The sequence below is a fragment of the Watersipora subatra genome, chromosome 10 (assembly GCF_963576615.1).
Source record: "Watersipora subatra chromosome 10, tzWatSuba1.1, whole genome shotgun sequence".
In the NCBI taxonomy this organism is placed as follows: Eukaryota; Metazoa; Bryozoa; class Gymnolaemata; order Cheilostomatida; family Watersiporidae; genus Watersipora; species Watersipora subatra.
In genome coordinates, this window is record NC_088717.1 from 1055321 (window position 1) to 1081356 (window position 26036).

The 26036-nt window shown below is 35.7% G+C and overlaps 3 protein-coding genes across 3 annotated transcripts in view; 1 reads left to right on the forward strand and 2 right to left on the reverse strand.

Moving 5' to 3' along the window:
• The window catches only part of LOC137406668 (structural maintenance of chromosomes protein 4-like), a 51889-nt gene extending 42888 nt beyond the window's left edge, over positions 1–9001 (reverse strand). The window contains exons 1-8 of the mRNA XM_068093279.1: positions 8861–9001; positions 8454–8648; positions 5848–6027; positions 5016–5180; positions 4226–4353; positions 3827–3967; positions 1534–1642; positions 999–1184 (exon numbers count right to left, since the gene is read on the reverse strand). Of these exons, the coding sequence (XP_067949380.1) occupies positions 999–1184; positions 1534–1642; positions 3827–3967; positions 4226–4353; positions 5016–5180; positions 5848–6027; positions 8454–8591 (1047 nt within the window). The 5' untranslated portion in view covers positions 8592–8648; positions 8861–9001. The remainder of the gene's footprint in view (positions 1–998; positions 1185–1533; positions 1643–3826; positions 3968–4225; positions 4354–5015; positions 5181–5847; positions 6028–8453; positions 8649–8860) is intronic.
• Positions 9002–12948: 3947 nt separating this feature from the next.
• Positions 12949–20058, forward strand: LOC137406412 (phosphatidylethanolamine N-methyltransferase-like). Its single transcript, XM_068092987.1, has 6 exons — positions 12949–13135; positions 14472–14587; positions 15160–15305; positions 15488–15599; positions 18831–18905; positions 19877–20058. The coding sequence occupies exons 1-6, from the start codon at positions 12995–12997 to the stop codon at positions 19944–19946; spliced, it is 660 nt and encodes a 219-aa protein (XP_067949088.1). The 5' UTR covers positions 12949–12994; the 3' UTR covers positions 19947–20058.
• Positions 20059–20898: 840 nt separating this feature from the next.
• On the reverse strand, positions 20899–24490 carry LOC137406167 (uncharacterized). Its single transcript, XM_068092700.1, has 2 exons — positions 24464–24490; positions 20899–22371 (listed from the first exon to the last, which is right to left on the reverse strand). The coding sequence occupies exons 1-2, from the start codon at positions 24488–24490 to the stop codon at positions 20899–20901; spliced, it is 1500 nt and encodes a 499-aa protein (XP_067948801.1).
• Positions 24491–26036: the final 1546 nt, after the last annotated feature.

Consider the following 26036-nt stretch of genomic DNA (forward strand, 5'->3'; position numbering starts at 1 on the left):
AAATTAATCTGTCTATTTGTGTATAATCCGATCAGATGGGTAAGTTTTAAGATAATGCTGACGGTTTACAAAGACTTGGTAACATATTTAAATAGGCTTAAATGTGTTTTGTATCGTTATTATACTTTAACGACTCTACAAAACGATGGTTAAAGTTGTTGATGAGATTTCAAAACAAGGGTTCGTCTCATTGTTGATGAATAATTGTCGTAAGTTGTGTGCACATGCATTTATAATAAAAACTCTCAAACTTCGCTCCGCTCGTTTGGTCGTGGGATTATTTATGACTGATTAATCATTATTGATATAAAATTCGAATAAAAAGTTACATAGCTCACCGTAAGTGACCCATTTAGTGATAAATTCAAATTTCAAATTCTTTTGAAATATTTAAATTCTGATCATTTCACTCAACACAAGAAATTTGTAACTTTCATTAAATTTTAGCGAAAAATTTAGCAAAACGCTACTAGCAGAGACAAGATCTGGAAGCAATAAAAATACATGTTGAGCCTCATCAATGTGAGCTCAGTTAAAACATGTCAATACTCTGTCTGTAAAAGTATACCAACTCTTTTCATGGACAACTGATGCATGGGCTGGGATATTGACATGTGAAACACATTGACATGTTTTAAATAGAAAGCAAGGCCTCTAAATGCAAATTTAATTCGCTAATTGTTATTCATAAGAAACCAAAGGTTTGACAGTAGCTAGAAGGGAGAGGTTGACTGTAGCTAGAAATCAGGGCTTGACTGTAACTAGAAGTCAGGAATTGACTGAAGCTAGAAGTAAGGTTTGATTTTACTACGAGTCGAAGTTTGCACCCACAAGTTAAGGTTTGACTGGAACTACCAGTCGAGGTTTGACATACTGACGATTCTTCAAACTTGTTAGAAAACCCTACGCCTTGTTATGTACACAGGCCCTCCTTTATACATGACATAATGTCAACCAAACAGATAACACAGTATCACACCTCAATGTCAACAACCTACCGCCGTCTCTAACTTGATGTTCTCCATAACTTTCTCGACAGCTTTTTCTTCCTGCGCCTTCCTTTCGAGTAGATCTTCCTGTAACTCTTCCAGCTGTTGTATCTCTTCTGCACACTTTGCGGGAGCCTGCTGCAGCTCCATCACCTTCTTGCCCTCAGCCTCCAGACTTTTCTCCAGCTTTTTGATCTGCAATAAAACAAAGGCAATCGTAAATCGTTGAAAAAAGAATGAATTTTTTAATGTATGAATTTCATCTTTAGGAGGACTTCCTCTGTTTAGACGCTTTTATTAGCTTGAAAAACTGCTAAGAATCTTGTATAGAAATATAATATTGTTTCACACCTTAATCTAACATTATTCCTTTATGTTTTTAACAACAGGCTATCTTTTCTATAGATTGAATTATCTGCTCTATTATATAGAGAAGACAACTCATCAGAATTGCTAGACATCGAGCTCACTGACATGGGAGCTCCCCGGCCGTCTCCTTGTGAAAACCACAGGAATACAAGACTATTGAAACTGAGTTGCCAACCTTGTTTGAGAGATGTTTGAGATCTTCAGCTGCCTTTGTGGCCTTCAGTTGAAGCTCTCCGTACTGTGTGTTGCCGTCTTCGCAGAGTGACTTGAGGCGCTCAAACTCCCTACGATTGGATAATGTATGGGGAAGGTCAAGGACTATCAACAACAACAACCACCTTCAATAGTTCCATGGAATGCCTTCTTGATATTCTCTTTCTTATTAAATCACACACTAAATTTTACTTGCTCCATTTAGGTTGGCTGCCCTTTAAGCAATCTCACACATAAGCGCTGCCAGCTATACGTACGTAGCATATGTGATATTTACACTCTACAGGATGAAAGTATTTGCGGAGTTAAATTTCACGACAATTGTCTTTGCACGCATATTCGAGGACTAATTTATTCGCGGATGAACACATTCGCGAATACATTAGTCCGTGAATGCATCTAGCAATAGAGTAAAACCTTCACATGGGTATACCACGTGTTTAGGTTACTATTTAAAAGAGTTTGTAACTCAGCTACGTTTGCTAACTTCGCATAGCGGCTAGTTTGTAATTTGAGGCAGTAGTTATTCTCCCTTGCTTTAAAAAGTAAAACTAATAATTCGCAAAATTGACTGTACGCAAATTCGCGAATAATTAAATCCATCAAATAATTTCATCCAGCAGGGTATGCAAGTGTTCTGTATCTTCACTCCGATCCATTTTGAGAATGAATAAAGCAGACTAATTGGATTTAATAGAGGTACAACTCAATTTTATTTTAGCTTCGACAGCGAGGCAGCAGTGACCTCATCGACTGTAATATGTCTTTAAACTAACAAATAAAGTTCTAAACTGATAGCTGAGGATGGAGAGAAAATAAAACTTGAGAGTAGACAATCAGCTACAATGCAACGTTCCGACATCTTCTGGCGCCATGTTGTAAATCACTTTGGAGATGAAAATTCTTACTCAATTCTACACATTTTATTTTTATGTAAATGCGTACAGTCAAACCACAACAAGCTAAGTTAATCCAATCCAAATATTTGCTTTGTATGTCAAAACCATTGTATGTTGGAGCAAATATTCTTATAAGAATACATATTTTGTTTAATTTGTCCCAGAGTGCAAAACAATGATAATTGAATTACATTATATAACCACGCAAAAAACTGAACGTAAATTTCTAAATAACATAAAAAATGCAAATTAAGGTGAAACGTAAAAAATATATAATGAGTAGATGAGAACAAGGTAGTAACATCACAATTTAAAATGTAAGGATTTGTCTTTACGATACTTTTCGATTTGTCTTTTCGATTTTGCCAAGATATGGTGGTGACTTGCGATCACGTCGCGGTCTACTGTTAAAGGTTGAGTCGCAACAAAATTCACATTACAGTTATATGGTATCAAAAGATTCACCATGTCTTACTCTGTTGTGTTGTAGGTGCCAAATATGTGGAAATGTGATTACAAGCTCTTAAAAGCTCAAAAACGAAATGCCGCCGTATATTGGAATGTTTATTTCTCTGACGTATTCATTACAGTTTGGTTATCGTTTTTTCACGTGATGTTCTCATGTGAATTGAAAGGCCAATAAAAAGCTCAATATAAAACTTATCGTAGCACTAGTTTATGACAAACACTTCGGGTTTTACTGAAGACCCGGTATCAAATATAGATGCTCGCTACTTTACCGTTTTCTTTCGGCATTATCTAATCGTCAAGTCGTAATCTGATCATGTGACCCAATACTTCGCAAATAATTTCTGCGGCGCTTTTCGATTAACACAGGTGATCAACATGCTCGTCATGATAATCAGACAATGATATGTGCTCTTTCGAGGTAAGGTTAAAAAATTAAATGAATTTTCACGGTAAGTTATAAGATATCACTGCTAAAAGTGACAGCATTACAATGACGATAAAACAGACGCGTAAGAACAATAGACATGGTTTTATTGAATGCGTGAAGTATATTTGTGAAAATATTTCGACGAATAAGGTTGCATGAAAGTGTAAACAGAAACCATCCTGTAACAACTATGTCCCATTTGAGCCGTTTTGAAAAGCGAATCCAAACTACGGCGGTCTCGTGTGACTGCGATTAACTGTTCATTTTTTTTAGCTTTTGAGAGCGTGTAATCACATTCCCATATATTTTGCACCTACAACACAACAGAGTAAGACATGGTAAATCTTATGATACCAAATAACTGTAATGTGAATTTTGTTGCAAGTCAACCTTTAAACAATTCCTGCTACATCTCTACTCTAGTATGATAGTAGATGAAAACAAAGTAGTAACCTTACTTGACTATAGTTTTACTCTTCTTCTGTTCTTCCTTCTTCACTGACTCCAAGCTAGCCATTTCACTACTTATGCTGTCAGCGATGTCCTTAACCTTTGACACTTTTTCATTGGCCACTGTCAGGTTTGACTCAGCATCATATCTTTAATCCAAAATAGAAAAATGTGTGCAAAAACTACTCTATGTGCGGTACAAAGGAGACAACTCCAGGGTTGAAGTGGTGCTGCCAGCCAGACATTAAATAAAGAGAATAGACAGATCACTTGGCTTTCATAGAGTATTTGGAGATAGATTTGAAGATGAATAAAATATAAATCAACAATGGGGGAACTACATATTTGAAACAACTTAGAGTTATCTTCCCCTGCTTTCTTTAGTTGCACGAGAACTTTAGACATACATGTATGCTTGCAACAAACAGTTCTTCTTTAGAGTCATCTCATTCTCAGCAGTAAGGTAGGCGATAGCTTCGTTTCTCGGTCCTTCCAGAATGTTCTTGTCCTTCTCGGCCACTCTCACTCTGGTCAACTAAACATCAGAAATATAACTTTACTCCATCATAGTAGTTTTAAATAGACAATATCATAAACGAGAGAAAGACAGACAGCTGAGCAACTAATGGCGTCACTTGAGTATGTATTTTTTTGCTTGAGCATTTTAACTGTAATCAAGTTTTGTCAATTTTAATCTTAAAACATCCTGGCAGCCAGATTACCTACAAATTCAAAAACGATTGCAAATGAGAAAAAAATACTGATAATTTTTAATAAAATCTACTAAAATTTCGTATAAGTTTATTTTTAAGGCTTCCACATCTCAATAGAGCCAAATATTAGAGTTTATGATACTGTTGTGACTCTTTTCTGACCTCTAAACTTGTGTTCCACGTACAGAGGAGAACAGTAGACTGAGCGACCAATGAACCAGGTAAGATCTCAAACAACTTGTTAAAGTCTCTGGTGCCAATCAGCTGAATAGACTAACAATTGTGATAAAGATATGAATAATAATATAAATGAGGATATAAAATTCTAATAGTATAAATCATTGTATCATTCTTATTATATCATTATCTTATTACATTAAAGTTTTACATTAAGAAAAAATATAATTAATGGGAGTGACTGAAGAGATGAAGCCAGTTCATACTCTACCATGCGTGGTCCAAGTGGAAGCAAACAGTGTCTCACCTTCTCTGACCGAACTTCGTGAATCTTGTCGATGCGCTTGGTGAGCAGCTCAATGGGCTCTTTAAAACGATTACTGCCAATGATGTCTTCGAGGTATTCTAACATGCCTTCTTCATGTTCGGTTTGTGCCTTCGCCTTCATCATTGATATCATTTCTACTTCCCCCTGGCAAATATAAATTAGGTAATTGTGTGCACCTGTACACGCTAAAAGTTAACTTCTAGTAATCATACGTCTTTGGACACACCTAGACCGTGAAGGCTCCAGCGTTTCACTGCCACTAGCTGCCTCCTCAAAGGGTGACAAATGGTGAAAATATGTCAAGTTTTAGTGAAACATTTTTCTTTGAGTCATACTAAAAACCTTAGAAAACTTTGAAAGAATGTGAGGTCAAAGGTCAAGGATAGCGAACAAATCAATGCAAAAGTTGACAAAAGACACGAAAGCCGCACGATGAAAGCGATTCTTTCATATGTTCTTAAACTATTTCACCTTTAAAATTAAACACCCTTAAAATTGTTGCTAAATGATACTTTTAGAATTATTTTAACAATTCATAATGTTAACTGATATTGCAACTTCGAAAAACTGTACAGACATCCTAAGTACTTTATATCATTCAAAGGAGTGAAGAGAGAGAAGACAACTGACTGATTGATGAAACGCAAACGGCCTTCATTTGTTTTAATCCTACATGAATTACTGTGACTAACATCAACTGGAGAATATCTAATGAGTCACAAGCGGGTGAGAGAAGACAACTGACAATGGATACCAGCAAATGTTGACCATCAACTATTTTTAATAACGATATCGCATGAGTAACTTTTACCTGGAGGATAAGAAACCTGTTATGGTCCAAGTCGATGCCGTGCGAAAGGAGCAGCTTGATGACATCTTTGGCTGTGGCTTTTTTATCGTTGATTTGATAGACGGACGTGTTTTCCTTGGTGACGGTTCGCGCTACAGTAAACTCTGTGTTGGGCACTACTGTGTAATCGTCGTCTTCTGGCTACAATCAGTCTAGCTCTATTCGTAATCAAGAGAATATAGCCTTAGAACTTATATTATATACGGTGACTACGACTAGACAACTCTTATCACTAGGCTTCCTCACTATCTATAGCGCTAGCTTATGTTTTTCTTTAAACTTCTCAAATATAACTTTATTTTTATCTGGTGTGATATAAACATAAAATTAAATGTAAAATAGCTACCGGTATTATAGCTATTATATATTATATTATTATATATTAAAATAGCTATTAGGCAAATGTGAAAGGTTTATATTGTTTTTCATGTTAGGTTTTTAATCCCACAAAAATACTCAAACATTGAAAAAGCCGATTTTAGAAAAAAATAGAATTTGAAAAGGCAAACCTTTATGGCTCTATGAGTATAAACATATCACCTAGGTGGTAAAAGAAGAAGCTAATCCAGACTGAGCTTTTACTCTACTCTGTTATTTTCCCAACCATCTCAACTACCCATATTGTACTACGACATTAACTAACTACTAGTCACTAAGGAATATAATACCTGTAATACTATATGTTATATAATAATACCTGTAATACTATATGTTATATAATAATACCTGTAATACTATATATTATATAATAATACATGTGTAATACCTGTAATATATACTATATAATAATACCTGTAATACTATATATTATATAATAATACCCGTAATACTATATATTATATAATAATACCTGTAATACTATATATTATATAATAATACCTGTAACACTAGATATTATATAATAATACCTGTAATACCATATATTATATAATAATACCTGTAATACTATATATTATATAATAATACCTGTAACACTAGATATTATATAATAATACCTGTAATACCATATATTATATAATAATACCTATAATACTATATATTATATAATAATACCTGTAATACTATATATTATATAATAATACATGTATAATACCTGTAATATATATATATTATATAATAATACCTGTAATATATATATTATATAATAATACCTGTAATACTATATATTATATAATAATACCTGTAATACTATATATTATATAATAATACCTGTAATACTATATATTATATAATAATACATGTAATACCATATATTATATAATAATACCTGTAATATATATATTATATAATAATACCTGTAATATATATATTATATAATAATACCTGTAATACCATATATTATATAATAATACCTGTAATACCATATATTATATAATAATACCTGTAATACTATATATTATAAAATAATACCTGTAATATGTATATATTATATAATAATACCTGTAATACTATATATTATATAATAGTACCTGTAATATGTATATAGATGTAGCTCAGTGTCAGATCATTACATCACATGAACTTAAGGCAAAGAGTAACACGTTTACAATTAATGAAAAAGTGGCTTCATTAAATATGATTGTATTAGTTTCTATTTCATGGATTTTCACCTTGTGTGGGAGAAACCACGGAAAAAGAGATTACAGTAGATACTCCTGTAACGTAAAAAAATTATCTGAACTTTTTGCTTCCTACTACGTAAAAAAATACATGTAACGTAAAGTGTCAAGTCGGGCGAGTTTTCCAAATCGATTTGAATGTTAGTTTATTTCGCCGTACTTGCGAAAGAAAAAACAGCGTGCGTTTAGTGTTATATATATATTTTATATAGCTAACTTTCGCGCCATTCTAGTTTGTCGTAATAGATCGTTAAATGTGTCGACAAATGGGCGAATAGAATAGCTGCGCAATTATTCATAAATGCAAAAGCGATCGATTGGTGCAGGTATTACAGTGTCGGCCTATCACTCTAATGCCACGAGTTGGAGTATCGTCGAAAATTATCTTTATCCTAACCTTGACACTTGGATAGTGATAGACAACTGAACAGGTACAACTGCTTTTTATAGTAAAAATATTTTGTTGTTTTGCCTTATTTTAGACGTACAAAATATTTGTTATTAGCTTTACTTTGCAGAATAGACTTCGCTGTTTAGAAAATTAAGCAAATTGTTGTAAATGAACGTCAAAAATGTGCAGTGCCTATCAACTTGTTGTAAATTTACCGCAAGCATGGTCTATAAAACCAGGGAGATTGATCATCAAAAGGAGAAAAGTTGTTGATGCAAACCAACAATTCTGCAGTTACGCAAATTAAAAGAGTTGAGTAAAGTTTTTCCTTTTTGCAGGGCTTAAGGGGAGAGTTTGGAAAGATCTTGGAATGGATTAGGCAATTGACACATATTTTACTGTTCTTATAACGTAAATTCCCTATAACGAAAATGTTCCTGGAATGGATTATTTACGATATAAGAGCGTCTACTGTAGTTTACTTTCAAAAACCAATGAAGTATTTACCAGCGATCTCTACCACCCACACAGCAGTCACACAAAGTTAAAATACAAACCCCGGTGTCGATGATTCGCTGAAAGTGCACCTTTACAGTACAACTCGTGATGTTACTATGTCTTTCACTGTTGTGAATCAATACGCTCAACTTTTTTGAGCGAATCTTGTTTGCTCGGAATCCAAAGACAAACAACATGGCATCAATAACGTTCGACTTGCCACTACCGTTTGGTCCGACAATACAGGTGAAGCTCTGTATAAAAGAAAATATACAGAATGACTAGTATTGTTGGATTCTCAGAACCCAACCAGAAGATAAGAATGTTGGCAGAGGAAACCTATTTTTGACTGACATTTCCAGATGCTAGAATGACAAAAGCAAATATCTTTCACAAAGAGAATGACCACATGAAAAGAGATAACATACGATGGAATTCGGTTTATTATGTTTTCTCCTAGACTTACCTTCTGAAATGGACCAAGCACTGTCGTTCCTGCATATGACTTGAAATTGATGTTTGTTATGTGGCTGATGATGAGCCGACCTTTTTCCCCATCACCACAAGCCGCTACGGGTAAAGGGTCGGGAACAGCAATAGGTGCCAAGTTGTCGATGTCAAAGGTGTCAACAGGTGCTTGCCCCTCACCATCATTTTCCATGAAATCATCTTCTGCCATTATCTAAAATGAGATGATAGATCATTTATAGCAATAAGCTGATAATAAAAATACAGTTAGAACAAGTCGGTACAGTCAGCGCTTGACATACCGAGTTGATCCATCCCAATATTAGCTTCGTAAGACAAAGCCTTCACGTTGGAGCGAATATTGTTATAAAAAAAAAACATTGTTTTAATTAATTAGTTCCAAAACAAAACAATAAATATTTTATGTAATTACATATAACATTAAAACAAATGAAAAATGTACAAACCCACATTAAATTTATAACCCTGAGTCACCCCTACCGCATGACTCGCAACATCGACCTATAGGCTCTCTAGACCATTATGTATTCGTAGCTTTGTGGCTTGTAAATCTAACCTCATTAGCAAATGTCATTTTATTGGATAGCTTCCTCGATGCCATGGTGGATCAAATGGAAAATTTCATGTGACTAGTTAAGCAGCTGGTAGCCTGAGGTTGGTAGCCTCAGCTGGTAGCCTGAGGTTATTTTAATGAAAGGCCTACAAGCAAATACAATGCAACAATTCTACAATTGTAGAATTGTTTGAAATTAGCTGTGCTACTCGGCGTTGCCCGGGTAATAAAAAAGTCTTTGAACAGAAAATTTATTTGTATTTAACATGTAACAACATTTGCCATTCTAACTTTGAAACTAAATATCATGAGAGAAGTGTTTTGTGTAGTTGAAATAAAGTAGAAGAGAAAATTAAAATAAAGTTTTCAAACTTGTCAAACAACTGTAACTTTCAAACTTCATACCATGAGGACACAGTTTTGTGCAGGACCACTAAATTAAACATAAATAAAACAGCTGTAAAGGTTCAAACCACTGTAAATTTAAAACTTTATAATGTTCAGCGACGTATATCTTTTAATATCATACAGCGGAACCTCGGTTCTCAAACATAATCCGTTCCGGAAGGTTGTTTGAAAACCGAGTTGTTCGAGATCCGAAACAATTCTTTCCATTAGAATAAATGTATATTGATTTTAATCCATTCCAAAGCGAGAAAACAACTTCGGTAAAGTATTTTACATTTCACACCATAAACTGTACTTACTAATACTAATTTCAGCAATAGCTATTTAATAGCTATTGCTGAAATGACAGACAGACGACATACTTTGAGAAATATATATAGATTATTGCAAGTCCATCTGCTGGTTCACCTTTGAAATTTGATGCACATTCAATGTAGATGTTGAACATTGGAACAGTTTGACATAGCATATCAGTATAGAATCCAGCACAGCGTTTAGTTCCTCTAGTATTAACTTTAAAACAAGAAAATTGCGTGACTCGAAATTTTGTTAATGGAACTTGATGAAGGCTATCTCATGTATTTATTGCAGGTGTTTGGTTGTTTGTAGCTTAAAATTAGGTTCTTTTAAACTTTTTCACCTATCAAGATTTTTGCCATCAATCTTTCAATAGTAAAGGAGCCTTCTTTAACATAGGCAACCCTGGAGCTGGTGTTTTGTAATAAATTTTCGCAATCCTATTCAGTAAATTTGATGTTTGTGACTTGACATAAATGTTCATTAATTAACACTTGCCAACTCATTGTAGCTGTTTCCTCACCATCGATTTGGTTCATTAGGATATTGCAAATAGTTATTTGGGCTACAGTTAGTATCAGTCATTATACCTTGTTGTGAAATAAAGTGAGATTAATTATCATGTGTTTCTGTACCATCCTAACTCAAAGGCTCAACATTTGATAATTTATACTTTGCACAAAATTTTACAGTCATGCCTGTTATGTTGTATGGAAAAATTAGCAAAAGCAGATAATAGAAGGAAACAACGCTTAAACTGCAAAAGATGTACGCAAAATTACAACAAACAAAAACACCTAGAACAACAAAGGACTGTCACGAAAAGCAATCATCATACACACATCCCCAAGGAGATTAGAAACCTTCAGAGGAAGTAATCTATCTGAGAAGATGCATCAATTGGCCTGCAAAAAAGCCATTAAAAGACATTTGTGGCAATACACGCACTCAGCTCTGTCGCCAAATCTTACTACACACAATCAAAATGACAGAAATAAAAAGAGTTATTCATCAATTTTCACCAGTACATTCCCATGATGTACTCCAGACAAGTTTGCTCAATTACCATTCCTATAAACACAAAGGATAGAACTTGAGCGCCTAAACATCTTCTCACACGCTAACTGAGACATCTATAAGAGAAAACAGCTCCAATAATTCTGTCTTTTTCCCTTCCGTTTGCGGAGTCTTTTTCTCTATCGTCGTCTGCTAACACTTATCCTTCGCTGTCAAGGCTCCTACAGTATCTCAACTTTTGTGCCAACTTTTCTATAGACGGTCTGATTCTTGTTTGACGGTCAAGACTCACAGCCGTATGGTACTGACTACTGAGCAAAAGAACATGAACGACCATCCGAGGTAACATTCAAAGGGTACCGTTCATGACAGTTTTTAACATTTTGTCATTGATACTATTGTTTTAGAATTTTGTTGGCTGTGTGCTTCAAATGTTGGACTTAGAGAATAAAGAAGTATCTTTTACTGGTAAATATCAGTATTGCTGATAACAGCTTAGCACCTTCACTAGTGTCTTAACTAGTAATAATCAAATTAGTACACAGAACCTAAGCAAAAGTGCACAAACGAAACAGTCAAAATAAAGTAAAATGACAAAGCAAATTCAACACTGATGTGAGGGCGAATGCGGATTGTGTGACACAATTTCTCACTAATTCAACATAACAATACCACTAAGTTACTAGTGTGTCGATGGTGTATTTACAGTATTTTATGTTATAATATGTAGTGATATTTTATGTTATGACATATTCTCAAATATGTTATTAGTGTAGTAAGCTTTTCCAGGTTTACCTTGTTAGACATAAGCTTAGATATCTACCTAGATACAGGTTTTTCTTTGCCATGAACGCGATTTTAGCTTGTTCCACTACAAAACTAGGCAACTTGTTTATAGTGCCTCATAATTATTATCACGTTTATACTCTTTAAATTATGTAATTTCAGATTATATCGAGATAACCCCTAAACCTAGGTGTGCAATATAGGATGATAGCCCTTAGATTTGCGAAACACTAAACACAAAAGACTACATACGCAATTACATTCAAATATAAAAATATATTAAAAGAACTTCTACTATTAATGGATTGTGTTCCATCGTAAAGCCATATAAATTATGGATATTTCACAGGGTATATTTTGAGAAGCCGTGTAAAAAAACGATTGACCTTCACCATTTTAGTCCTAAGCTTTTTATAATCCCGCGCTATTATAATATCGCGCGAGAAAATGTTATTCGTCCAATCATGCAGTTGAGTTTTCAAGTTCTTTTTTATGCTGAATGCGGGTTATGTGGTTCCTCCGACTTATATAAAAACTATAGGTTACACTCAAAACCGTAAAGTTACAAATTTCTAGAGCGAGGCCATGTATGTAGCTTACGCGTGCGTCTATTTTTGCGACCACCCGCCTTCACAAATTTCAACCACATGAAAAACCTTGCCCAAATAGTGAGAAAATCTTTTTGTTCCGCTCTGATTTTATGAATATTATTAGCAGGATAACCTTGCATAAAATAAATAATTAATAATTTTATTTATTGTATTCAATATCTATAGTTGCAACATAACAAGCTATATTTTTAGGAACTAACATGCCATCATAAATATCGAAATTTTAGTTTCTAGCAACATACGCTTTCGGCTTTTTCGGAATTGTCTTTTTGTTGGGGGAACAATCGCTTGATATTTTACCGTATTAGCCTTGAATCTGTATTTTGTATACGATTCAACTTCTTGAATATCGTAGCTACGCCAAAAGGGACTTTGTACCGTGCTGTAGGTGGGTACTTGTGCAAGTTAATGTCAGGAGTGCAAGAAGAACAAATTAAAAATGACAGAAGAAACGCACGCCGAAACGCTTTGGCGGTTTCCAAAGTCAATAGGCGACGTGGCTACTTTTGTTCATGTTAGCGACCAAAGCAATATTTTGAGTGTTGTTTTTATCATTCTTACACCTCTTCTGTTTAACTTGGTGAGCCGAACTCATACCCTATTATTCCTGTTTTTAATTCGCTGAAAGTACTAATACGTTTACAGTGTATAACATTTTGAAAGTATTTGTGAATAATGTAATGCCATGAAAAGGTTTGTGCAAACTTTCAGTTTGATAAGAGTTCACCAAGAATCTTGGTACTGCTCCTTTTCCAAACCCGGTACACCTTAATTAAGCAGCATGTAGCACAAAAACAAAATAGGTCGTAGCTTTTCTCAATAACGAACAGCCACTTCAATTTAGAGGTGAACGTCAGAGCAATGTGAAAAAGAAGCGACTATGCCTGTTTTAACTAATGAATTTCTACAGTGTCCTCCCTATGCCTGAGAGAAAAAAGACATCATTTTTTCAATAGCTTGTTACTGTAAAGCACATGACGAAGAAAATAACTATAAACAGCCAGCAATCAGGTTAGATGTTGGAGATCTGCCTAGTTTGCCCCCTCTAAAAATATGCAACCTGTCATGTCATGTAATATTTGAACTCCTCATTACTTAGAAAAAAAGAGGAGCCTTACCATCTATTAGTTAAAATATGTTCATTTTGCAGATGTGGTAGTTCAAAAAAATTCTTCCTATAGTTTCTCAGTCAATAATATGCTAATGTGAAGGATTCATGATTGCATTGAAAACCCCAAAGTTTATAGCTGTATGGCTGAAGATAGAAGGTGCATGCACTTTCAACAAAGCTCTTTTACACAGCTCAAGCTGAAAAGCAAAGCTATGACTTTTTTGAATAATGTTGTTGGCTATAGACAGTTACAAATATTTTTGATTCAAATACATTTGGACATTTCTAATAGATACATTAAAAAACTGGATGTAGTTATTGCTAAAACTTCTGTAGGGATGAGCATGCAACGGCTGCCTCATAAGCGTTACATGTATTTATCATTAGGTAAAAAATAGTAAGTTATATACAACAAGCATTTGCATAACTGGTGCTTGAGTTACATAAAACCTTTCTTTATGTGGTTGCTTGTATGAATAATAATAATTAATAATACCTACACATCAGAACCTGAAGAAGACTCGGTGTGATTAATTGCGTTTCCAGCTTTGGTAGACATAGCAATTTTTTGTTTTTGCTAGATTTTGTTATGCTTTGAACAGTAATCAACAGAAATTTTTTCCACCTTTTTTGACTGAAAGAAAAAGATATACATGTATTTGCTTTGTGTCTATTCATCTTAACCTTAATTTTGACAATCAAACCATACTAATAATATTTTCGTATGTCTACTTGTTAAAGCTGACTTTTTGATAGATATCTTTGTTGTTTGAAGCCTACATTAGTTATACATGTCATTTCTTAGGTTTGCACCTATGAATACAAGACGAAATCAGTCAGCAAGCTATTTGGTTCAGCAAAGGTGGCATGTGTATTCTGTAGCATATTCCAAATTCTTTGCTCGAACACGCGGAATTATTAGTAAGTAATCACAAATACTAGTAACTCGTTTTGAGTTATTCTCTGTAGGTAATTTTAGCTTCTACTTATTGAGGGTTTTTGCCTATTGTTTGGTATAAAATATATCAAATGTTTGTACATGTATGTTTCCAATACATCCTTGTACTCAACATATATACTCAACTATACTATACTCAACATAATAGTGTCTTTTTGTAAATTAAGAAATGAAGTAAGTTTACAAATAGAAAGGTACATCATACATAAACTCAATGCAATCGATTTCAACCTTATTTTTATCTTGTGTCATTAGCAGAGCGTATCATATCAAGCATTTATAATAAGACATAATTGTACTGCTGCGTCTTTAGATTTTAGTTGAATTATTTTCCATGTGTTTTGTTTTTTGAAATGTGCCAATTACTGTTTTTTCAGATTAGCTACACAAAGTAAAGTTAGAGATTTTTGTCTGATGCCTCATTAGGTGCATCTTAGTAGTGGTACCACCTCTTATTTAATGTTTGTCTTTACTTACGTGGCACTTTGAAAAAGATGCTATGATTTGATTTCAACTAGGCAAACCTGCTTTTTAGCATCAATGAGGCTGTCGATAAACAGCCCAAGTTTGAGACACCATTTAACGACGAGCTGATGGTAGTTGGCTACTGCATTATGGGAGTGGGAGCCATGTTTGTTGTTACTAGTTTCCTCAGGCTCGGCTGGTTTGGCACTTGGCATGGTTAGTAGTTTGACTCTGTTCTATCTTACTCTCATGAGTTGCTAGTCGGTGCATGCTTTTAATCTGCTCTCTGCTCCAACTTTATCAATCCTAAAAAGGACATCATTAAGGTACTCTCTCATGCTGTGATATCATAGAGATGATTTTTCTTGGCTTTCTTCCTTGAAGAGTATTCTGTTTAGGGGACCACTTCGGAATACTTCTGTCTGAAAGAGTCACCGGCTTTCCCTTCAACGTTTTGGATGATCCAATGTATGACGGGGCTGTCCTGATATTTATTGGCATGGGAATCGGGTAAGTTTGGCATTTTTGCATTTTCTGCTTCATGTTAGCTTCTACAGAATGAGTTGAAATATGACCCACGTCTTTCTTTCAGTATTTTTTGTTTCCAAGTGCTCATAGACATTCATATGCTGTAAAATTATTGCCACGATACCAAGCTCGATTTGTGATACTATTAAAAATCAGCAGTGAAAAATGATTATTTTTAGACAACAATGGAGTGGTTCCAATTGACCGAGTAAAAATGTAGTACACGGGGACTTAGTTACGTATAATTTATGGCTCATAAAATTCTAGTTTCAGCATACGAGTAAAGACATGCTATGCATAAAGTAATGGTTCAATATTAAGTTTATTTATGTATTTTTGTTTATTTAATTTGTTCTATTTGTCCTTTCTCTACCTATTTATCTTTCTGACTGATAATATTTTCATCTTGTCATTGAGTACTTATGTGCTATTTTTGTTAATGCCGTTGCATAACTGTCGCATTCAGATATTATTCTCATCTATTGTAAAACCTCTATTTGAACGCCACCTTTATTTAAATGCTACCTCAAATAGAACGCCACTATAGGAGGAGGGTTGAAAATTACAGCGCTACCTCTTAATTGAACGCTACTTCCATTTGACAGGTCACTTTGACATTCTTTGATCTTTACGAAGCCATAATAAAAAATACGAAGTCACTAAGATCTAAATCCTATCCATTGTTTTTAGATATGTCTATCATGTGGTTTACAATCTTACCTGAAAACTTTAAAGCATTTTGATGAATGATGAGAACACTCTTCAGGGGCACCGTATGACGTAATATGGTTATAATAATACGCCGTTGTTATGGTGTATTCCAACCTTGAAACGTTAAAAAAGTTATGTCTGTTTTCTACATCCAAAGCTCTACGTCTTTTTCTTCAAAACTTTGAAAGCGACATCATTGAAATAATTAATAACAGTACCACGCTAGTATTTTATAATAAAAGTAGTTCCTCGTTCAACTCGGTTTGATACTTCAGCATATGTGAAAAATGGTTTAGCAAAAATGCCGAGGCCGACAGGAGTAATGCCGATCGGCCTGAAGGAGAGTGCAAAATATCGGCGACATTAGCATCACTTCACTTGTAAAAGGGTTAAATTGATCTTCCCAAAATTCTGATGAGCTAGAAGAAAAATACAGCGTCGACCTCTATTTAAACGACACCTCTAATAAACCGCCACTATAGGAGAAGGGTTAAAGAATAGAGCACGATGGCATTCAAATAGGGGTTTTACGGTGCGTTTGATGATGCAAGCACGTGTCCAAACACTGCAGTTACGTTGTTAATACATTTGGCAGGTTGCCTGTTTTCAAAACAGTGGAGATTTTAGCCTGATTTCTAAGTATAGATGTAATCATCCATCAAAGGAGTCTTCTAATTCTTCTTAATGCTCAGTAAGAGCTAAGGCTGTGCATAATAGTTACATGCTGCATATTGATGTTTGTTGTTAATACACTGTGTGATTATTACATTGTGTACTATTTTGTGATTCATAGTTTCATCATACTTTCTATAACTTTGGGGATTTTCTACTTCCTTTTCACCAATAAGATGCTGACCAGACCTTTATAAAAATAGTTAAATTACTAAATGCTGTGATACTTAATATTTTGTGCTGTGGAATGCAGAAATGACAAAATATGAAGAAGTATGCAGATTGAAAGCAAAGCGAAACCTGATAGAATAGGGGGGAAATAGAGTTTTCGTAGTCTGGAAGGGGGAAACCAGCGAACCTAATTGGGAACCCCTGGATTAGATGCTATTTACATCTCGAATTGGAGTCACTATAAAGAGCACCACTGCAAGCATCACCTAGTTGACGGATTTAGTTTGAAAAAAAAATAGCCTCTCTTTCTTCATTTATATTATTAGGTCAGAGAATCCATAGATCCTTTAGCGTTTTCTCCAGAACACAAATGTACTTTTAAATCGTTGATGCATTCGATTGTTCATATTCATTAAAAGCGCCAGAAAAGTTCTCAGTTGTGTTTTTATTCGACTTGGGTTGCTTTTAATTCATTACAGCTATAATTTACAGTGTATGCTGAGTTTAATGAATATTTTAGTTGTGAAGTTGTGCCCTCCTGCTTGTGATAGTGGCTTCTGTTTGTTAGTACTGCTGCTTACCTACGTATATCACCCCTTTTTTTTGTTGCTTCTAATTGCTTTTCATCACACTGAATTGTCTCAGAATGTCAAGGTTATCGAGGTTTCATGTTGGGAAATTTTCGTAATTGGGAAACTGAGGACTAAAATTCATTGATTTTTGTTTCAAACACGAAAATATAATTTATAGCTTTTATCACATATTACATCGTTTGAACTTGGATCACCCAAGGATCTAGTTAGGGGCCTGTAACAGCAATGCCATCTGTGAATATTTCATTCTAGAATATCAGCTGGTTTAATTTAACTTGGACATGTTGTCTGTCCAACTTACAGAGTCATGTTCTGTGTCAGGTACATCGGGAAGCTCCTCAGGTCTATAACTGTATGTTATGCGAATGTTCAAAGGTGTTTTTTCCTTTGTTAATCATTCGGTCAGTGCAACTAGTTGGTCAGTGCAACTAGTTGGTCAGTGCAACTAGTCAGTCAGTGCAACTAGTCGGTCAGTCCAACTAGTCGGTCAGTCCAACTAGTCGGTCAGTGCAACTAGTCAATCAGTGCAACTAGTTGGTTAGTGCAACTAGTCGGTAAGTGCAACTAGTCGGTCAGTGCAACTAGTCGGTCAGTGCAACTAGTCGGTCAGTGCAACTAGTCGGTCAGTGCAACTAGTCGGTCAGTGCAACTAGTCGGTCAGTGCAACTAGTCGGTCAGTGCAACTAGTCGGTCAGTGCAACTAGTCGGTCAGTGCAACTAGTCGGTCAGTGCAACTAGTCGGTCAGTGCAACTAGTCGGTCAGTGCAACTAGTCGGTCAGTCCAACTAGTCGGTCAGTCCAACTAGTCGGTCAGTCCAACTAGTTGGTGCTCATCTGCTATTTCGCTTCAAGATCCTCACCTAATCCGCTACTTCCATCAATTTAATTAACACTTTTACAACTTTGGAAGTTGTACCATGTTTTTCATTTGTTGATGTACATAACTGTTTTACTGGATCTCACTTGCCTAATTTTGACAGACTGTTGCGTAGCTATATATCATATACCTAGAAACTTTACCAAATTGTTGTATATATATTTTTAACAGATGTTGTGTCTATTTCAGCAAGCGTAGCATTGCTGGATTAGGTCTGGCCTTCTTTACACAGCTTGTCTACAAGGTCACTGAAATGGTTGAGGGGTGAGTTGATGTTACGCCGCAGGCTATCTGTAACCCTAAATTATATACAGGTATACATGAGTAGGTATGTGGCGTGTACAAGTAGGTATGATATATGTACAAGTAGGTATGAGATATGTACAAGTAGGTATGAGATATATACAAGTAGGTATGAGATATATACAAGTAGGTATGAGAATATACAAGTAGGTATGATATATGTACAAGTAGGTATGAGATATGTACAAGTAGGTATGAGATATGTACAAGTAGGTATGAGATATGTACAAGTAGGTATGAGATATATACAAGTAGGTATGAGATATATACAAGTAGGTATGAGATATATACAAGTAGGTATGATATATGTACAAGTAGGTATGAGATATGTACAAGTAGGTATGAGATATGTACAAGTAGCTATGAGATATGTACAAGTAGGTATGAGATATGTACAAGTAGGTATGAGATATGTACAATTAGGTATGAGATATGGACAAGTAGGTGTGAGATATGTACAAGTAGGTATGAGATATGTACAACTAGGTATGAGATATGTACAAGTAGGTATGAGATATGGACAAGTAGGTATGAGATATATACAAGTAGGTATGAGATATATACAAGTAGGTATGAGATATATACAAGTAGGTATGAGATATGTACAAGTAGGTATGAGATATATACAAGTAGGTATGAGATATGTACAAGTAGTTATGAGATATGTACAAGTAGGTATGAGATATGGACAAGTAGGTATGAGATATGGACAAGTAGGTATGAGATATGGACAAGTAGGTATGAGATATGGACAAGTAGGTATTAGACATATAGTAGGCTGTCACCTGCATTGTAAATTTAACCCCTAATGTACTAGCACCTGCATATAATGTAGTAGCACCTGCATATAATGTAGTAGCACCTGCATATAATGTAATAGCACCTGCATATAATGCTGCCTGTAAGATATCTACAGTATTTATTTCTTGCAGGCCGTTCACCACAATGATATATGAAGAGGCGGCAAAGTCGAAGAAACGAGGTGCTGTGAAATCTCGCTAGGCGCTAGCCCTCTGCTCACATGCCACGGGTTTTATTAGGTTTATCAAATATTTAAGCAAGTGATTTTGCTGTATTAAGTACATTATCACAAATAAATTATTAGTTTTTATAATCCGCCTGTTTCCTTTAAACTCTTGTCATGTCTGTAGAAAAGAGAAGGCTGAAAGATATGGTATGGCAGGTCTGCACTTGCCAATTCAGAAGGGCAACTTTCTGTTGTGATTACTTTTAGTTTGTTTTAAATACGACTTGGAGCTTGTCTAAGCACGATATTGGCTAGTTAAATTTCATTTAAAATGGCCAAGGGTAATAAAATACTTGGACAATCCTTTCCGTTTGAATTTAGTTATAAAATAATCGGTTAATGATATGAGTAGATAAAAGATATGCCACTAAAACTCTTCTATTGGTCTTCTTTATCGCAAGTGCAGTCAACAATCCTTATGGTTTGTTATTTCAGAATTGGACTTTAAAAAGAGTTGAGAGACTTTAAAGAGAGACTTTAAAATGGCTAACTTATTTCTAAAACTGCAGGGTTTACTAGTCTACAGAGGTATTACATCTCCGGATGCCTCGTATTATACATTTGGTGGTGACACTGTGTTTGTAGCACCAGGTGATTCCACAGGTTAAATACATGGTCTATCAAGACAGTGTTTTAAGCCAGAGCAAATTACAACTATCACAAACATTGACTAACTCAAGCGGGTCAGTTTTTCTACAGTAGCTGCCAATAAATCATGGTTTTGTTATGAATTGGCAGTTTAAAAGATGCCTGCTTTATTATGAATTGATCGACCTGCTTTTGTCTAACAAGAAGTAGACAATTAAAACAATCACATATGCCACTTCCTGAATCATTAAAACATCCATATTTTAATGAGAATGTAAAATTATGCACAACTGTATCAAATAAAGAACAATAAAGTGACAAATTTTCAAAAATCGAATATTACTGCACGGAGCTCTTAAGCATAGAATTGATTCGCTTCATCTTCAAAGGATTGCCGTATGTACCCAATGTGCGTTCAAGAACCTTCTTGCAGAGGCGATTGAGAGTGCCAACATCTGCTGCCATGGCAAACATCCTGTCCATGTACTCGTCCCACATGTTTTTAGTAACTCGATGACTCGGATGGGAATTATCGACGAGGATGGCGTGAAAGGGATCTCCAATCTTTTTAACTGTTGGAAAGTATGTTTTGTGAGGTTTGGCGATCATATACATTTCCATAAGCCGATCGGAAAGGTCAATGATATGCTGCTCATTTGTAAATGGCTCTTCTGAGCTGTTTGCTATTTGAGATTCTTCCATTCTGTGCTGCCTAAGCCACTCATCTTCTGAGCATGGCAGCGTATTTTTTGTTAACAGTCGTACATGGTCGGTAAACTTCCGACTATAGTTTTTTAGTCGATAGGATGTATTTAGGGTCTCTTCCACGCTATCTATTGAACCCCTGCTTGGCGATAATGCTTGAATTTTCCAGTTTTCCACTTTGTGTATGCCTTGTAGCATCCAGGCGGCATCGTGATCTTTTGCGAATCCCTTTGTACTTTGCTTACAAATTTTGCGGCTTTGCCTTTTAAACATAGGCGATATTCTTTCTGATCTTAATATGTGGGCTCTTTTGTTGCGAAATATCTTTGAAATTCTTATTGCTTCGGGATTCTCTGGAATAGGCAGCGAGACCATGACTGTGGCCTGAATATTGATAGTGCTGCTGATTCTCTCGACCGCATCGGACATTCCTTTCATTGCTGTCTTGAAGAATTTGTTCGCTGGTTTTTTGTTCTTATCTTTGGACACATTTGTTATTTCTTCTCCACCAGTTTGAGTGACCATATAATCAACCTGATCTTCCAGAGTCTTATTAGCACAAAAGCTCGATCGATGTCCGATGTGAGATAGATAAGCGAGGTAAACGGCTGGAATAGTTAACACTATCAGTACAGCTGGTACTAATATCCACGCGATAGATATTTCTCCTTTTTTTTCACTTCTTGAAAGTCCGAGAGTAAATTCTACCTCTACTCCAGTCAGTCTATTGGTCACCACACAAGTGTACTGGATTGGTAGCTTATTTGTATAATATGTGAGTTTTCTAACTGATGAGATCAAGCTATCCTTTCTACGATGGCTTTTATACCATTTGTAGTCAAAGTGTTCTGAAGTCCCTTCAGGTCTTGGACAATTAAAGATCGAGGCCTTAGTGGTTTTGGCTCGTACCGAGACATGTGCAAAGGATGACTGAAATGGTAAAGGCCCGCAAGATTTGCTTAGATAGAAGGTGTTGTTATATTCGGTGCTCTCACTTACAACACACGTAACTACCGCTGCTTTTGTGGTCGGGTACACGAAAGTTAGATTCAAACAACCCTTGGGATAACTCTTTGTTATCTGGCAGCTTTTGGTTGTCTCTCCTTCCTAAAAACAAAAGAGAGATGTTTACATATATGGCTATCTTAACACTGTCTAGAAAAAACATCTAGGTTTCCTAGCAAATAAAATACTTGAAGGCAAGTCTGAATTGGTCATGACAACTTGTGATTGATTACTAGTTGAGTGATTGATTACTAGTTGACTGACTGGTTACTAGTTGAGTGATTGGTTACTAGTTGAGTGATTGGTTACTAGTTGACTGACTGGTTACTATTTGACTGACTGGTTACTAGTTGAGTGATTGATTACTAGTCGACTGACTGATTACTAGTTGACTGACTGGTTACTATTTGAGTGATTGGTTACTAGTTGACTGACTGGTTACTAGTTGAGTGATTGGTTACTAGTTGAGTGACTGGTTACTAGTTGACTGACTGGTTGCTAGTTGAGTGATTGGTTACTAGTTGACTGACTGGTTACTAGTTGACTGACTGGTTACTAGTTGACTGACTGGTTTTTAGTTGAGTGATTGGTTACTAGTTGAGTGACTGATTACTAGTTGACTGACTGGTTACTAGTTGACTGACTGGTTACTAGTCGACTGACTGGTTACTAGTTGAGTGATTGGTTACTAGTTAAGTGATTGGTTACTAGTTGGGTGATTGGTTACTAATTGAGTGACTGGTTACTAATTGCCTGACTGGTTACTAGTTGAGTGATTGGTTACTAGTTGAGTGACTGGTTACTAATTGACTGACTGGTTACTAGTTGAGTGATTGGTTACTAGTTAAGTGATTGGTTACTAGTTGAGTGATTGTGTGCAGTGTAAAGTCAGCTAGTACCATTTCCTATGCACTCACAAATTACAGTTAATTGTAATGTCTATAGTTCGCTGCCACCACCGGGCCACGCATGAAACACATTAACCTTGCCGAAACACATTAAAATATCAGTTATGCCATAATTACACTGCTTATTAAAACATACTCATGCTGCGCGCACTGGAAACAGTTTTTCTAAACGACTTCCACTGGTTTCCTTAATGGTGACATTGTTTGCTGACTCACATTTGCCTTTACATATATATACGCCAGTTTCAGATTAGCCACACAGTAGCAGTTTTAGTGCTGTGGGCAGCAAGTAACCCAGCACAAAAAGTTTTATTATCAATAAGTGACAAAACTATAAGTGAGAGACTAGCAGGCCTACGGAGGCAAAAGGTCAGTTTTATTATATACCTATATGTATTTTATTTGACTAAATTGAATGCTTTTGTTTTAATGTGACTTTCATGTCAATTATATAATGTTTGTTTTATGTTATTATGCTTTACACTGTAGTTTTATTGTGACATGTACTTTTGTAGACTTCACGGTCTATTCTGGTTATCAGTAAAATAAACAGTCATATCTACCAGAATACGATCAGTTCAGTTTAAACCACCGCAAAACCTGCTGTCATCTTGATTCGTGGCATTTTCGCTACAGTGAAGTCTTATCCTATGGTGGAATAAGAAACAATCAGTAAATCAGCACAGAAGCAACAAATCTTCTGGATCATCAGAAAACAGTCAGCTATTCAATGTAAGAGACATATCGTTAGAATTGTTGAACAATCAGTTATTCGTGGAACGAAAGAACCACAGCAGTCGATCAGTATATCCAGAGAATCAGCATACGTAACATTTATCAGTACAGGACATTATCGTCTTAAAAGCAGTCAACTCAGCAACAGGCAGTTACCTATTGCATCAGCAGAAAACCACAGCATCCCAACTCTCCTCAACAGGACAGATAAGCAATTTACTTCTATTCTTATTTTTCAATCAGTGTTTTTGCAAGCTTTCTTTTCAAACTTGCAATCAACTCCAGCTTTAGTAACGTGGAACAAGCTTGCTATCAGTCTTTGTTTAGACAATTTGGTTTTGATTTATTTAGAATCATATTGTAAACCGTGCTGGCTAATCTGAAAGGCAGTTACATGAAAATTTGTGTTCGTTAATTGTTAAAAGCAGCTAGAGTGTCACCAGCGTTTGTGGTTACGGTGGAAGAAGTTTAGTCAGCCGTTCTATTGTCGCTTGCGCGTGAGATGAATTATTAGGCTATTAATATTGGCACAAACTCATCGCAATCCTTACATATTTTGTGGTTTGCTGCCGCGGCATTGTGGGTAATATCGTGCAGATTTGGCAGGTGCAATACTCATCACAGCTATTAGAAACTTTGATTTTACACATAATATTTGGTGTGCCACCGTGTTGAGTAACGATGGCTGATGAAGAAAATCATGCCACAAATTCTTTTGAAAATGTAACTGAAACAGAAAGTGCAGAGGCACCATCTGTAAGCATGGCAGCTAGTGAACAAAGTACGACACATTTGAGCAGTATAGATGTTGTAAAACAGCGAAGCTATAGAAAACCATCTGAAAAAAGTAAACAGAATAAAGCCAGCCAACTAAAAACAGAAATAATCAGTGTGATTAGCTCAAAGCTAGATTCTTTTGAAAAGAGTTTTTCTAGCATAGACAGAACTGATTATGATGCATTGTATACCTATTTGTCTTACCTTGAAAAAGATGATGGTAGTGAAATACAATTGCTTTGTGAAGAATTTTATACTCTGTGTAATAATAAAACAGATGAACAAGTTGAAAACCTGAGAGCAATTTATCGCAGCGAGCGAGAAGAAAATGTTGCATCATTAAATGCGCTTTTGGATGAGATCGAAGCTAAGGAAGAGGAGGAGAAAGCTTTAACAGAGCAAGAGATGGAGAGACGGCTAGCAATGCTGGAGGAGCAAAGGAAGAGGCAAGCAGAAGCAAGAAGAGCATTTCAAGAACGGTTGAACCCAACGCTGAGAAGAGTTACTAGTCAACCACTCAGTGTTGAACTTGACCAATCAGTAGAAGTGGAGATGCCAACAACCATTGATATGCAGTCTCCTTCTCGAAGTTTAAGTGAGCAGCCAGTTTTCTCTAAGTCAGTTGTGAAGTCGTCGCCAACACAACACACAAGCAATCGCCTCTCACAGGAATCGACACCGAAGCTCACAAGCACAAGTCATGAGTACGGTGCTCTAGAACGACTAACAAACTCCATCACAGAAGCAGTAAAAATTACAAAACGTACTATAGTTGAACCCACAATCTTCTACGGCAACCCGATGAAGTTTAGAGATTGGGAATCCGATTTTGATGAATTTCTCGATGCAGAAGGCATCACAACAAGTGCTAGAAAGATGCGCATACTCAAGAAGTTTATCAGTGGCGATGCCCGCCGATGTGTTGAAGGCTTTTTGCTGGATGACTCATTAAATTCGTATACTGAAGCAAGAAAACTCTTACAAGAACGATTTGGGAAAAAGGTGAACATAGCTCGTCATCTGAAGAAGAAACTCAAAGATTGGCTTAAAATAGGAAACAGGGATGGTCAAGCATTGCAACAATTTGCAGACTTTCTCAGTCATCTACTTAGCGCAAAGCAAACAGTCTCACAGTTGAACAGTCTTGATGAATCTGAAAGCAACGAAGAAATGCTCGAGAAGCTGCCTGACTGGTTAAAGATCAAGTGGAAGTACCAAATACGTAAGTATGAAAAAGACCATGATGACTACCCTCCCTTCAGTGTATTCAAGGAGTTTATTAATGAGGAAGCTTCAACAGCTAACATCTTGGGAACCAAAGAAAGTACACGCAGTGACAAGTTTTCG